Source organism: Sander lucioperca, chromosome 3 (genome assembly GCF_008315115.2).
Source record: "Sander lucioperca isolate FBNREF2018 chromosome 3, SLUC_FBN_1.2, whole genome shotgun sequence".
Taxonomy (NCBI): domain Eukaryota; kingdom Metazoa; phylum Chordata; class Actinopteri; order Perciformes; family Percidae; genus Sander; species Sander lucioperca.
The window spans coordinates 13,507,291-13,521,367 of record NC_050175.1 but is presented as its reverse complement, the minus strand read 5'-3'; the positions used below and the strand labels follow the sequence as shown (position 1 = coordinate 13,521,367).

Here is a 14,077-nt window from a genome sequence, read left to right as displayed (position 1 = left end):
GGTTTATCCACAACCCACAAGCCTCTGATCAATATGCAGCACTTTACTTCTCCTGCTTGTTTACATTTATGAGCAAGTTTTCATTCCACCAACAGTACTCATAAGTCATCAAGTCTTATGTTATTGTATGTCGTTAGCTTGTGTGCCAATGCTGACTTTTGTTACAAGACAGATCTAAGATTAGAAGACTTACGATTAGTCTTACTTTTTATTTTTGTCTTACAAAAGCAGGATAAAATGTGTTCTTTTGGACAGAGCTTTGAAAAAGATCAGCATAAACAGTAAGCTGCATCAAACGGTGACAAAGGAGTAAAATCTTGTTCTGTCATGTGCTGGAAACAATTCTCTCTGCATCCTAAGTGTATTTCAATAATGGTGACTTACCAGAAAATTAAATGTAATACAAAACTATTTAAAATATTATTTAGTAGGCTAGATAAAAAAAAAAAGTACCTTGCACTCCTCGTCTAACAGGTCCAGGATGCCCATCTTGGCTTCTATGAGGTTGATGCAGGGCTGGTTGTCGTAGAAGTCAATCAGAGTCCAGGGGATCTGCTCCTTCATGTACTCCTCCTGTTCCAGCTTGAACACATGCTGCACACAAACACACGTGGGGATTTAGCTGTATACTTGCATCAAACAATTAATACTATTTCACATCTGTACATATAAAGTGCAATCCAACAGGAAAAACACATGCTGCCCACCATGTTGAACTGCTGCTGGAGCTTCTCATTAGCATAGTTGATACAGAACTGCTCAAAGCTGTTGATCTCAAATGTCTCAAACCTTGAGAGGAAGAACAGAGGAGTCATGCCGCTTGTACACTGCTGAGGAAAGTCAGTGCAATTTACTGTATTTAGCCATGACGCAGACGTACCCGTAGATGTCGAGGACCCCAATGAAGGAGTGCTGTTTGATATTGGTGATTAGGGCTTTGTTAACATGCTCCACAATCCAGTTGAAGAGCTTGGCGTAGATATGTTTGGCCAGCGCGTCACGGGCGTTGGTGGCCTGCAGGCGGGGGAGGGTCTTGATATAGGTCTCTGTGGCCGTCTTCAGCTTCCTGTGGCACAGCCACTGAGACATGTCCTGGTAGGTCACGCCTACCAACTCACAGAACGCCGTCAGGTGGCGATTGTTGGGCTACAGAGAAAAGAGGACATTTTAATCCTTACCAGGAGAGACCCACCAAGATGTCAGCTAAGAAAAGGTGGATTCCCTTATTTGGACTTTGGAAAACATTTTTAATTCTTGAATTATAATATTTTGTGTTCAACAACCCAGTGACACTGTCTCCCCCTCACAAGATGGAGGTTGATGCTATAAGTAAACAAGTGGTGCAAATAAGCAGCACTGACTTATTCTCTTGATATTTCTGTGCTCTAACTGACCCAACGCAATAGTTCTTTTTAGATTTCTGTCAAATACAGGCATATATACAGTATATATATATCACATAACTACAGATATAAAGTTGTAAATATCATGCAATCTGTTTAAACTTGTCTGACAATTAGGACTGGAGTATAAATATTATCCTCACAGGAATGAGGCTGCTGTCTGAGTCTTTGTCCTTTATCTCCACGTTTCCCAGATGAAGAATAGCAGCCAAAACCTGGAACAATCCCATCTGATAGGACTCATTAATACCTGCAGGGACACACACACACACACACACACACACACACACACACACACACACACACACACACACACACACACACAGGTTACAATGTGTACATTTTCCTGACACATTTGAATGTGTATTTATTTTTGTATGTGAGGGTGTGCATGTTACCGAGTAATGTGAAGGCATTGCGAGTTGTGGACAGCTCCTTGGTGTCGTCCACACCGTGGATGACAGGGCTGCGGCCCTGCCTGGTGTACAAAAAGTCGTTTGCGCTGCCTGGGTGGAGAAACCGAGAGGGTGAATAAATTAAGAAAACATGCAGTATATGCAGTTTCACCTTGTGCAATTTGTTTACAAATGTGCTATTACAGCATCCCCCTTTATCATGCAGAGCCGCATTGGAAATTTGCATGTACCTGATTTAAAAGTTACATTTATTTTAGAAAACATTTAGTTTCTAATTAGCTAGGAGGCGCTGTTTGTTAAAATCATACATTGTGATATCAGTGAGAACACCATAGCACAATTTTGCAGATGGTTCAGGTTTATTAGAAAAAAGTTAAATCAAGAACACTTTTGTGTAAGAATGATGTTAGCTCAACTTTCCCACAATCAGTTTCTTTATACACACTTTACACTAAATTAAGGCATGGCCTGTTGCCTGGCAATGAGAGGCACTGACACGACTGTGACAACCACTCCATTTACTGAGCCAGGAAGTCAGCAGGAGAGGAAAAGACAGCAGCTGTGTGTGTGTGTGTGTGTGTGTGTGTGTGTGTGTGTGTTTGAGTGTGTGCGTGCATTCGTGTGAGACAGAGAGAGTGAATGCCAACTAAGTGGCTGTAAATGGCAGCGCCAGCAGTGTGTGTGTGTGTGTGTGTGTGTGTGTGTCCGATGACTAGGATGAGCAGGTGCAGGTCCACAGTGGGAGCGCTCTGTGTGAGGGCCTGTTCAGCCACAGAGTCAATGAGTTTGATACGTCGAAACTGATATTAAATCTGATATGAGGCAGCGCTCTTTAGACACCTCACTGTGGTTTTTTTTATATGTAGATTGTATTCTGGGCTATCAGTTTCAGTAGATGTTGGAGTTAAAAGCGTTTCTGCAGATTAAACTTTTAATTATTTTTTGTTTGGCTGAGCCAATGATGGCTTTTCCGTGTTTTCAGTTTTGAACCAGAGCAGCTAAAAACTTACTCTGTGTTCACTACCGATTCTGAATTGCTGTCGCTAATGTAAGCGCTCTAGGTTAGATAATATATACAGAACAGTATGTGTCTGAGTGCTGCAGCCCACTGAAAGATGAAAATTCTGATTTCCTTCCAATGCAAAAAAGTGAGCAGATTTCAAGCTAGTGTTTTTGTAATTGCTTATGGTGTAACTGTCCAGTTAAGCCAGTCACATTCAACTTTACAGCTCTCGTTGTGTGTGTCTGTGTGTGTGTGTGTGTGTGTGTGTGTGTGTGTGTGTGTATGTATGTGTGTGTGTGTGTGTGTGTAGATGGATGCATGCATTAGACTTACTCAGCTTTAGACTGTTGAACTCAGGCAGATGGGATGATGCACAGAGCTGATAAAAAATATGATAATTCCTTTCCTCGTCCGCCTGGAAGAAAGCATGAAGATCGTATGTGAGGGAAATGCTACATGTACACCTATAGCATGCTCAATTTATTCAAATACATCACATGCAGAATTATATTGATCTAAACTTTTATTGACCTCGTTCATGCAGGGAAAATCATGTTTGTCTGCGTCAATATATAAACATATGTGCTTTACAATTATACAGTTTGACAGCTTAACATCTGGAAGCTCCACTGGAGCAGTTGGTTATTTAGTGCCTTGCTCAGGGGCATATCAACAGATGTTATTGAGTTAGATGAGAATATTACATGTATATTTTTTACACTCACATTTCACCAGACATACAAGAAAGCAAACACAAGATGTGGCTCACCACCTGTGCATGCATTAGAGTAAATGGGCATAAATAATACAACTGGCAAATAAAGACAGAAGTCTGGAGCTACCGGTTAAATTCTAGTGTAAATAAATCACTTGAATGTTAAAGGATGTCAGCAGTGTGCTGGAAAGGTGGAAACAAAACTGTTACCTGTGTCCTACATTGGTGATACTACACCCAAACACAAAAATCAAACATACACATACACACCTATAGATAGGCGGTAATGGAGTCAAGCATGTGAAAAATGTGAGGAGGAAAGTGATCATGTTTTCTGCCAACATCCTCATTCCCCAACAGTGCTGCAAGGTGTTTGTGCGTGTGCACGTGTGTGTGCAAAGTTAAAATATCTTTCCAATATCTAGACACTGTCCTACTGGCTCCACCAGTGAACAAACACACCCACTGAATTTACAATAAAGTTGTATAAGTGAAAAAGCAAGTAAACTTTATATACATAAATAAAACTTGAAGACAAATTATCAAATATAAAGTTATAAAATCACAAAAAGCCCAAGAAAACTGGTTTTAAACGTTTATGCCTGTTAAACATGTCCACTGATTTGGCCTCTCTGAGACTTTGGGCTGTAAGGAGAGAGGGAAAAAGATATCTAAAGAAAGATTTAGACAAGAAACGGACACAAATGAAATCATTGCTTGGGCAAGAATGTCTTTCACAATGGAGAGAGAGAAACAGGGGGAGAGGAAAGCAGTGCCACACTGTAACCCGGCGTGACGGATGGATTGTATACTTTGTTTCCTCCTACTTGTCTTTGTTGAGAAGGAATTTATTGCTGCAAACTTGTTCTGCACTAAAGGACACCATGGCCTAACTGACATTCAGTGTTGGTTGAGTTCTACCGGTAGACTGACTGCTTGTGTGTGTTTGTGTCTGGCTGACTGCACATTTTCGTACTTGTGAGGATTTTAAGTATAGAAAGAGCACTGAAATATTCAAAAGTGAGAACATTTTGATCAGGGTTAGTATTATTGTTGAATTGTAAAATAATAAAGGGTCTGTAGGGTTTCACACAGAAGTTTAACACATGGTACTCCCTTACAGTTAGTCAGAGCTGATGCCTTTTGAATGAGAGGTAAAACATCCAATTATATTGAAACATTAATTTTGGCATTTTTTGCCTTTATTTGATAACGATAGTAGAGTCAGAGATAAGGAATGCAGGAGAAAGAGGGGGGGTATGACATGCAACAAAAAGGTCCCCAGCTGGAATCGAACCAGGGCTGTTGCATTTATATGGTATGTGTCTTAACTACTAGGCCACTGCATGCCCCTACAATTGGTGACATAGTAGCTGAGAGGTCAGACATGCACCATCCCATAGTGAGACATCTCACTCATACTATTCAGAGAACCAGGGTTACACAAGTTTCTTTTTGCGCATGTCTGCCAATAGAGTTTGATACTTCACCATATGACACAAGGCAAAGTATTTGCTGTTTGTGCGTATATGCATGTGAGTGTACAGCATGTGTGCAACAACACATGAGTCATGTGTAAGCCAATGAAGGCCAATTAACAACTGAGTCATGGTTCCAGTGGGCTTGCAGCTGTGTGTTTAGGTGCGTGTGTTGTAATTTACCAATGTCTACCTTTTTATTGTGACATTTTAAGGGTGGATTGCCGAACACACATAGCAACAATAAAAATCATACAAATAAAATGTTACTACAATTTAAAGGTAGTTTTATTGTAATGTTTGAAGCTGTTATCAGTTTCCAGATAAATATTATTCCAGATAGACTTTTCCCCAGTAATTTTCAACTAGGCAGTAAGCTGTAACTCACAGATTTTGGCTACCATATGATCATTTTGATGCCAGCCAACAAACTCTAAATGTGTTAAATTATGGCTGTAGCACATGGTGTAAATACATTACTGCTGACAGGCTTTGAGGACTCATAGCAAAAACACCTTTAATGTCACGGAAACAAGCTAAAGTAGTGTAGTCATGACAAATGCTATAACAAATCTTGCAACAAACCTTGCAAGACACCAGAGTGTAAGGTCAGCTAAAGAACTGAGTGCAGAACAACAGGACCCTTTAGCAAGAACAAAATTTGCTATCAGGAATCCAGTTAAAATGACTGAAGGACACATCAATGCCACCGGGACTTTAGGCTGTGCTTAAAAAAAGACTGACATGAACTAAAGCTTAAAAAAATATAATGTAGAGAAATGTAAAATTGTACAACAGTCAACTTTGTGCATGGATCTGTGACGGCTGAGGCCGCAATGAGTGCAAATCAATTAAATATCCACACAAGTGGGGCGCCTGGGTGGATCGCCAGGTGGAGCGTGCGCCCCATGTACAGAGGCTCGGTCCTCACCACAGCGGCCGCGGATTCGGTTCCAGACTGCGACCCTTTGCTGCATGTCATTCCCCCTCTCTCTCCCCTTTCAAAAATCTAAGCTGTCCTGTCAAATAAAGGCCTAAAAATGGCACAAAAAAGTATACACACAAGTACAAACTTGAGTGTGCGTTTGTGCGCTCACCTGAAACACCACTCGTGATTTCTCCAGCAGATATGTTCTCATGTTGGCACCGATGATACGGTAGCGAGTGTCGAAGCCGATCTCGATGTATTTCCCAAAGCGACTGCTGTTGTCATTTCGGGTGGTCTTTGCATTTCCAATGGCCTGAGAGACAGGTGAAAAACAAAATGCAAAAACAGATGCAACTTATTATGTTGACAAGTGTTAAAATTTAAATAAGGCAGATGGTGTAGCAGTACATTTCTATTTTAACGCCATTTGACTTTAAATCTAGTATGCACAGTAGCTCCAATTGTCCCAGGATACCACAACAGCAGAGTGAAACGCAATTTTTCCTAAGGTTACTGATACTCTGGTGAAGCAGAAAGTACAAGGAGGCGACAAAGTACCTGTTATTACGGTGAAAATATTCGGGGCCAATATGGCTCGAGCCTTTTGGGAAATACGCTTATTCACTTTCTTGCCGAAAATAAATCAACTGAAGTCAGCAGCCTTAGGTCAATATACTGGATTGATCAATGACCTTACAAGGAATTGTCAGGCGGGGCTACATACAAACACACACCAACATATCCCAGCTATACAACCAGCCGGCTTGAACCAAGTTAAGTCGTGTGCGAGCACAGAGGGTTCTTGCTGAGTTAAGGCCAAACACACAGTCTTTCACTGCAGACAAGGAGTCTTTCAGCAGCGCAGGTATTCCAATCTCTGCCTGCATCAGGCAAACACGTATAAACACCACACACAAACACTCTCCCTCTCTCACGCACACGCAGGTTTTGTAATATCGAAAAGGCTGATGCAACCATCTACTCTGCATCCAGGGTTAGAGGCTGAAGTGACATCATCACTGCGATGAAAGAAAGCTTTCTATTCATTCTGTCAGCTTGTCTCGGATTGGCTCGAGGTGAAAGTGATGGCTGTGAGGACGAGAGGGATGTTAGTAGAGAGCGGTTGGAAAGGAACGGACAGAGTAGGGGATGTCAGGAGGTAGAGGAGGGAAGGAGGGGTGACATATGGGCACAGGGGAGCTCTCCAACCCCCTCCTGTCCTTATAACTCTACAGGAAGAAATACAAAACACACACACACACACACAGGTAAGAATAAGAACTGTGTTATCACAGCAGAGAGCAGAGGCACTGAAGGGAAGGGAGTAAGTAAAAGCCAGTGGAGAAGAGCGAGGTAAGAGAGGAGAAGGGCAAACAGAAGGACATTCAGCCATTAGCCATAGCTTATGAACATCCTAACTGGGCAAAGGAAACAAGCGTCTATACACAAACTGCCAGGACAATGACCCAAGACTCTCACTTTGAAGATAAATTCACAGCTATGGAACAGAGCTTTTTCCAGTCCTTCACGCCCACGACACAAGTGTTTTGACGTGTAATTTACAATTTTTTTTAGTACACAGGTTGCACAGGGTTGTATTAAGTGATTTCACAGATTCAGTGAGTGGAAAAATCTATCTTATGAGTAAGTCTAGATAGTGATTCTGCATCTAATGAGTTATGTTAGAAAACAAATGCTCACAAAAGGTTTAAAATATGGTCACAATTTCATATTTTAAGAAATGTTCTGGGTTTCTTTGAGTGTCAGTGGGAAATAGCTTCTCTTTTAAGATAAAACTGGAAGTAATCCGAGGTCTTTCTCAACAGGCAGTCTGCAGTTCTCACCTCCATGATGGGGTTGGAAGCCAAGACTTTCTGCTCTACGTTGGCCTCGCTGGTGGAGCCGCTGACCGTAGCAAAGTATCTCATGGCGTATTTGGCTGATACCGTCTTTCCGGCTCCGGACTCCCCACTCACAATGATCGACTGGTTCCTCTCATCCCTGATACATTGAACAACAAAAAAAACATAAGGAAACTGTATACGTATATCACATTTTAGTGTATTTCTGAAGGATTGAGGTCCTCTGGAAAATTTGCCAGTCAAGAGAAGCTAAGTATTGGCTCCGACTGGCATAAGGGTGTTTTTAACGTTACTTTAGTCAATGATGTTGAAGATAGGGCTAGAGGTTAAGGTTGATCATGTGTACCGATCCTGTGAAGTTTAGTAATTAGAGTGTGACACAAACAATGCCAGAGTTTGGACTTGGGCTGATAGACGCTAGTGTCAGATGCTGTCATCAACAAACATGTTCAGTAGAGATGGCCCGATACCATTTTTTGCTTCCCGATACCGATTCTGATACCTGAACTTGAGTATCGGCCGATACCGAGTACTGATCCGATACCAGTGTGTCATATATTTTATTATGCTTTAACAACTGTATACTACTATCCCTGTATGGATGTGATATTATTTCTAAGGGCTTTATTAATAATAATAATAATTTATAATTTATTTATATATATATATATATATATATATATATATATATATATATATATATATATAAATGTATTACGTGGTATCGGATTGGTGCATAAACTCAAGTATATATATATATATATATATTTATAAATTTATTACGTGGTATCGGATTGGTGCATAAACTCCAGTACTTCCCGATACCAGCGTTTTAGGCAGTATCGGAGCCGATACCGATACTGGTATCAGTACATCTCTAATTTTCAGTGCCTGCAGGCAGAGCAGGTGTTAACACACCTTATTAAGGCAGCACTGCCGCCTCCTACTGAGCCACCCAGTGGCTGGCATTTTTCCCCTATGGCTTCTATTGCATCCCTAACCCTTTGAGAAGTTAGGATATTTGCTTGAATTTCATCTTTCATTCTTTAATTTTTTTTGTCTTATACCCTAAAGTTTTTGAGAGGTTTTCTTTGCCTTCCTGTGTCAGGGCCCGTTGCTGTTGTGGGCATGTGAAGCCTATTGAGACACTGTAGGTCAAACTGGGCTATACAAATAAACTGAACTAGTGTTTCACAACAACTTGAGCCAAGTGTTCACCAGTGGTATCATGCACTCCCTGACTCCTACTGGCTGGAACCCAAACACAGACTGATTCAAATGATTCATCTCAGTATAGAAAATGTGACTAATTGCATACTTTGAATCTTACTGATAAGTACACAGTTGTATAATGTAAAAAAAAGATGTGCTTCATTACTACCCCCATTCTAGGCAATTTACACAGGCTCCTGTTAGATTTGGATTTCACACTTTTATGGATAACTTTTATAACACTAAACTCAGTGACTCAGTATATTGATCATATTCATCTTTGGATGTCGAAGAACGTTTTGCGATTAAACAAAGACAAAACAGAAATATACATCTTTGGTGCAAAGGCTCAGAGACAGATCATCTCAGATCTCTGTCTCTGGAGAGCAAATGTGAAGCTAGAAATTTGAGTGTAATCATAGACAGTGATCTAAATCTCAAGAGCAATATTAATCATCTCACAAGATCAGCCTTCTACCATCTAAAAAAAAAATCAAAATCAGACTGAGAAATTAATCCATGCATTTATAACAAGCAGACTAGACTACTGCAATGGTAAATTCACCAGCATTCCAAAATCAGATGTGCAGCGACTACAGTTAATAAAAAATGTGGCTGTTCTAACTGGAACTAAAAAGTATGACCACAAGATCACACCTGTTCTTAGATCTCTGAATTGGATCCTCGTCAAAACTAGAGTTGATTTTAAAACTCTGCTACTTGTATACAGAGTTCTAAATGGCCTTGCACCTCAGTACGTAAACATGCATATTACATGCTAATTACACACAAACCAACAAGAACCCATAGGTCCACAGGCAGAGGTCTTTTAACCATCCATTGTTCTATCTCTAAAGCAGGAGAGGCTGCCTTCTGTATTTATGCCCCAAGTAGATGGAGCACCCTGCCTGAGGACCTGAGAGAGAGCCCCACACACACTAGACACTGTTTTAAAGCAGGTTCTCTAACTTCTTAGTGTGTGTGTGTGTGTGTGTGTGTGTGTGTGTGTGTGTGTGTGTGTGTGTGAACATGTGTCTTGTATATCTTGGCATTTGTACACTCTGCACTGATTCGGTTTGCACTTGCACTGACTTGTTGTTTTATTATTATGCCACTTTTATGTAAAGCACATTGTGTTGCATTTTATTATGTATGAAATGTGCTATATAAATAAAGTTGACTTAAACGTCCTTGGTCTTAAACATTTCATTGATTTACTGATCCCTTAAGAGCCCTGCTGAGGCTCTGCTGGTTATTGCCAGGTTTTGGCTGGTGACGAAAGGTGACTGGGCCTTTGCAGTTAAAGCCCCCAGACTTTGAAACTATCTTCCTACGGAGATTCAACCCCTGCTACATCTGTAATGTCTTAATTAATTGTGAAGCCCAACACTGCATGTAAAGTCCTTGCACATAGAGTAATGCAACTGTATGCCAACAGTGCTACATCATACTGGGCATACTGAGAGTGGTATGCTGACTACTGCCAGCCTCAACTAAAACTGCCCTGCATTAGTGAAGGAAGCAAGGAGGGAGATCTGAGTAAACTTGCTATACAATAGCGTTAGTATACATGTGTATGTTAATGACATAAACAACCAGAGGGGGTCTAAAGAGATCTACTGGTTGGCTCTTGCAGAAAAAAGCAGTGTGTGTGTGTATGTATGTGTGTGTGTGTGTGTGTGATTTAAAGAGCAAGGAAGAGAGAAAGGGTGAGACCACCACGAGCCTATTTCTGGCTCAGCTTTGACCTACAAAACCAGAAGAGAGAGGGAGGGCTGAGCAACAAGGAGACTAGAACCAAGGCTACTCAGGTAACACACACACACACACACACACACACACACACACACACACACACACACACACACACACACACCTTGCCATCTGTTTGTAAGCCTCCTCTGCCACAGCGAAGATATGTGGGTCCATGTCTCCCATGTTCTGACCGCTGTAGGCATTGATGATGTCTGTCCCGTAGATTCCCAGCGTCTCGTACGGGTTGATGGCCACCAGAACGATTCCTACAGAACACAGAGTATGACACAACAGGTGACACACTGAGATGCTTCTTTCAAAAATGAGAGGTTGAGAATTGTAATTCATATACAGCATACTGTTCATTACCTATTGTTCATTATCAAAATTGAAGATGTTGGGGCCCAAAATAAAAAGGGATGTTGTATATTACATGTGCATATGGCTAACATACAATGTCAAATTTTCCTAATTTTATATTTGTAGCAAAAACAAAACTTTAAAATATAGTGCAAGTGGTGATTTGAGGGTTTTAAAAACAAAATGACCATTTGACTGAAAATGTAATGTAATGTAACGAAAAGTATGTCATACTGAGTATTTATGCTCTTGAATGAAGACTAGCTGCAAACAACACTTCACTATACAATAGTACTGAATATAATATAATCATATATTTTTACTAGAGATGCACCGACAGACCAGCCGGTGACCGGAATTGGCCGGTTTTCACGTGCTCGGCCATGACCGGCGACCGGCAGGTCAGTCTGACATATGCCAATTTCATGCCGGTCAATGCTACAATTAACTGACAACACAAGTTGTAAATGCCGCGTTCTATTTACCTCGGAACTATACGAGTTACAGTTCTCAAGGACGCACGCACGCACGCACGCACACACACAGACGCGACAGCACAGTACAGTCTCTTTTTCCTTTCTCAACTTTTCCGCCGTGTGTCACGCATACCGGCTCGCGGTGTGAAGCGCGTGTCCGCGCTATTCTTGAACATGTAGGGAACCTTGTGAATTAACCTGCAACATGTCAGCGGTTTGGAAATTCTTCAGCGTGTGTGCAGAAGATAACAAGTTTGCAATATGCAACACCTGCAAGGAAAAAGTAGGGCGTGGAGGGATGACACCAAAAACTAAAATCACATTTTTTTAGTTGGATATTGGATGTGAAAAGAAGGAAATGGTTCTAACATTGCACTTTAGATGTGTGTGAATTTCCCACACCAGGAGTAATTTATATAGTTCTATTTTATAGTGATCCATTATCTGTTCATAAATGTTCTATGTTCTGTGCAAAATGTTCTATTAAAGAAAAGATAGAAAATAAATATTTGTGTGTGCTGTAAAGAGGTTAGAAAAAATTTAATCGGAATCGGCTAAAATCGTTATCGACTGGCCTAACTCAATGAAAATCGGAAATCGGAATTGGCCTAGAAAGTTGTAATCGGTGCATCTCTAATTTTTACAGCTAATAAGGGACACATTTGATCAATTAGTGTAAACACAATAAACAATGCTTGAATTGTAGTATAAATACAAAAGAGGTTATTGAAGGTCACAGACATCAAGGCAGTGATTAACTAATAAACCGTATATAATCATCCACTTTGAAACATTCAGCTGACTAGCATGCCATAATAAGTGCAAAAAGATGAATGGGGTTTCTATTGTTTTCAGTGACTGAGCTGAGGAAATCGATGACACTGTACAACTGCAGTGGAAAAACTTAATTTTACAGATTGATTGTAAAGCGTTTTCATGTTGTTTGATCACACAGACGTAGCACGTACAGGCAGGCGAAAAGGAAGATGACTAACTCTCCTCACTGTACGCTTCACCTCTTTACTCAAAGCTACATCACTAGTTTGTTCTTTACATTACCATTCCTTAGATGTTTGTTGTTTGGAATTTGTGAGTATGGATTTATACCAAAGCACTGACAACACACATTAGGGCTTCATCCGACAGTTAAAGTGCCACCTACCGCAGTAAGTGTAGATGAGCTTGGAGTCGATGAAGCGGACTTTGAGGTTGTGCAGCACGGCCGGCTCGTGGAGGTAGCTGAGTGCTGTGAGGTCATTCTCGCCCACCAAGATGTCGGGGTTTCGCAGGTAAGGCAGGTTCTTCGTCTTGGGGTCCAGCTTGTGCTCAATGCTCTGAAGATGACCAGGAGAACAGGAGAGTTAGAACAGAGATATAGTTAAAACAAAAGATGTTGGATGAGGAGTGCAAATATGACTGTGAACTGTATTAAGATCGTATTACTTATTGTACATATTAGGATAATACCCTTATCCAGCAGCAACGTATCATGGTTAGTATCTGGGTCTTCAACAGATCATATATCAACATGTAAACTCACATGAAAACCTACTCAATCCAAGGGCTGAGACTAAAATATGTTTGAGATGTCCTGATTTATGATTTTTACCAACACCTGCTAAGTAATGTGTTACAGTTGTATTGTACAGTGTATATATACAATTTGACTGTAATGTGTTGATTTTCTCAAAAGCAAGGATCAGTCATGCAATACTATGCAAACAGACTGCTTTCTTTGTTTATACTCGCCAGATGATGAGAGAGAAACATGCCTTTTTTATTGCTAAAACATTAGCCTAAATTAAGTCCAAAATCCATTCAAAGCATTCTTTCTGGAAGCTCCTTTACATGTTTAGTTGTTGCAGGTTTTCAGGTCTGGCTGCCTTTGGCTGACTAACAGTGGAGTGCCCATTGTTTAATCAAAGACAGATGTCCACTCCCATTAAAATTATTCTTACAGTATTTCATGCATATGTTCTCAAAAATGTCATGAGACAGGCTACTGATTTGGCATGGCTATGAAGCAAAACCACCGTCGTTCAAAGCTGTGTTAGTATTAGTTGTGTTTCCAGCTTGGCTAACCCTCATGCTGTGTGGAAACATTTTACATTTTTTATATGCCTATTAAATGGATCTCTTTCTCTTGCTGATGCGTGTTTAATAAGTATGGTTGATTCTGTTACTGGAAGTCTTTTAGCAGACAACATCAGGAATTAATTCGATAATCGGATAGCTTGAATGACTAATTGTGTGCACAGACATCTAAATTATAGAAATTATTTAGAATTTTAATCTGCACATGAATCAGCAGCAAAATCCACAATGAGAGTCATGGCTACATCATTCCATAAAAAAACATGATACAATATTCAGAGAAATCATTTTATTGCAGGGGTTTGAATTGTTCCCTGTCCTCTTTGAAAAATTTATGTTTAAAACTGTTGCTGCTTTAGGCCTACTGATACATGT

The 14,077-nt window shown here is 40.5% G+C and overlaps 1 protein-coding gene across 2 annotated transcripts in view; it reads right to left on the bottom strand.

Moving 5' to 3' along the window:
• Nucleotides 1-14,077, bottom strand: part of myo5aa (myosin VAa) — a 62,059-nt gene that overhangs the window by 30,842 nt on the left and 17,140 nt on the right. For both annotated transcript variants that reach the window (XM_031281412.2, XM_035999317.1), the window contains exons 3-12: nucleotides 12,771-12,942; nucleotides 10,894-11,038; nucleotides 7,788-7,944; nucleotides 6,113-6,256; nucleotides 3,156-3,237; nucleotides 1,802-1,909; nucleotides 1,547-1,653; nucleotides 881-1,146; nucleotides 708-789; nucleotides 454-594 (exon numbers count right to left, since the gene is read on the bottom strand). In XM_031281412.2, coding sequence (XP_031137272.1) covers nucleotides 454-594; nucleotides 708-789; nucleotides 881-1,146; nucleotides 1,547-1,653; nucleotides 1,802-1,909; nucleotides 3,156-3,237; nucleotides 6,113-6,256; nucleotides 7,788-7,944; nucleotides 10,894-11,038; nucleotides 12,771-12,942 — 1,404 coding nt within the window. The remainder of the gene's footprint in view (nucleotides 1-453; nucleotides 595-707; nucleotides 790-880; nucleotides 1,147-1,546; nucleotides 1,654-1,801; nucleotides 1,910-3,155; nucleotides 3,238-6,112; nucleotides 6,257-7,787; nucleotides 7,945-10,893; nucleotides 11,039-12,770; nucleotides 12,943-14,077) is intronic.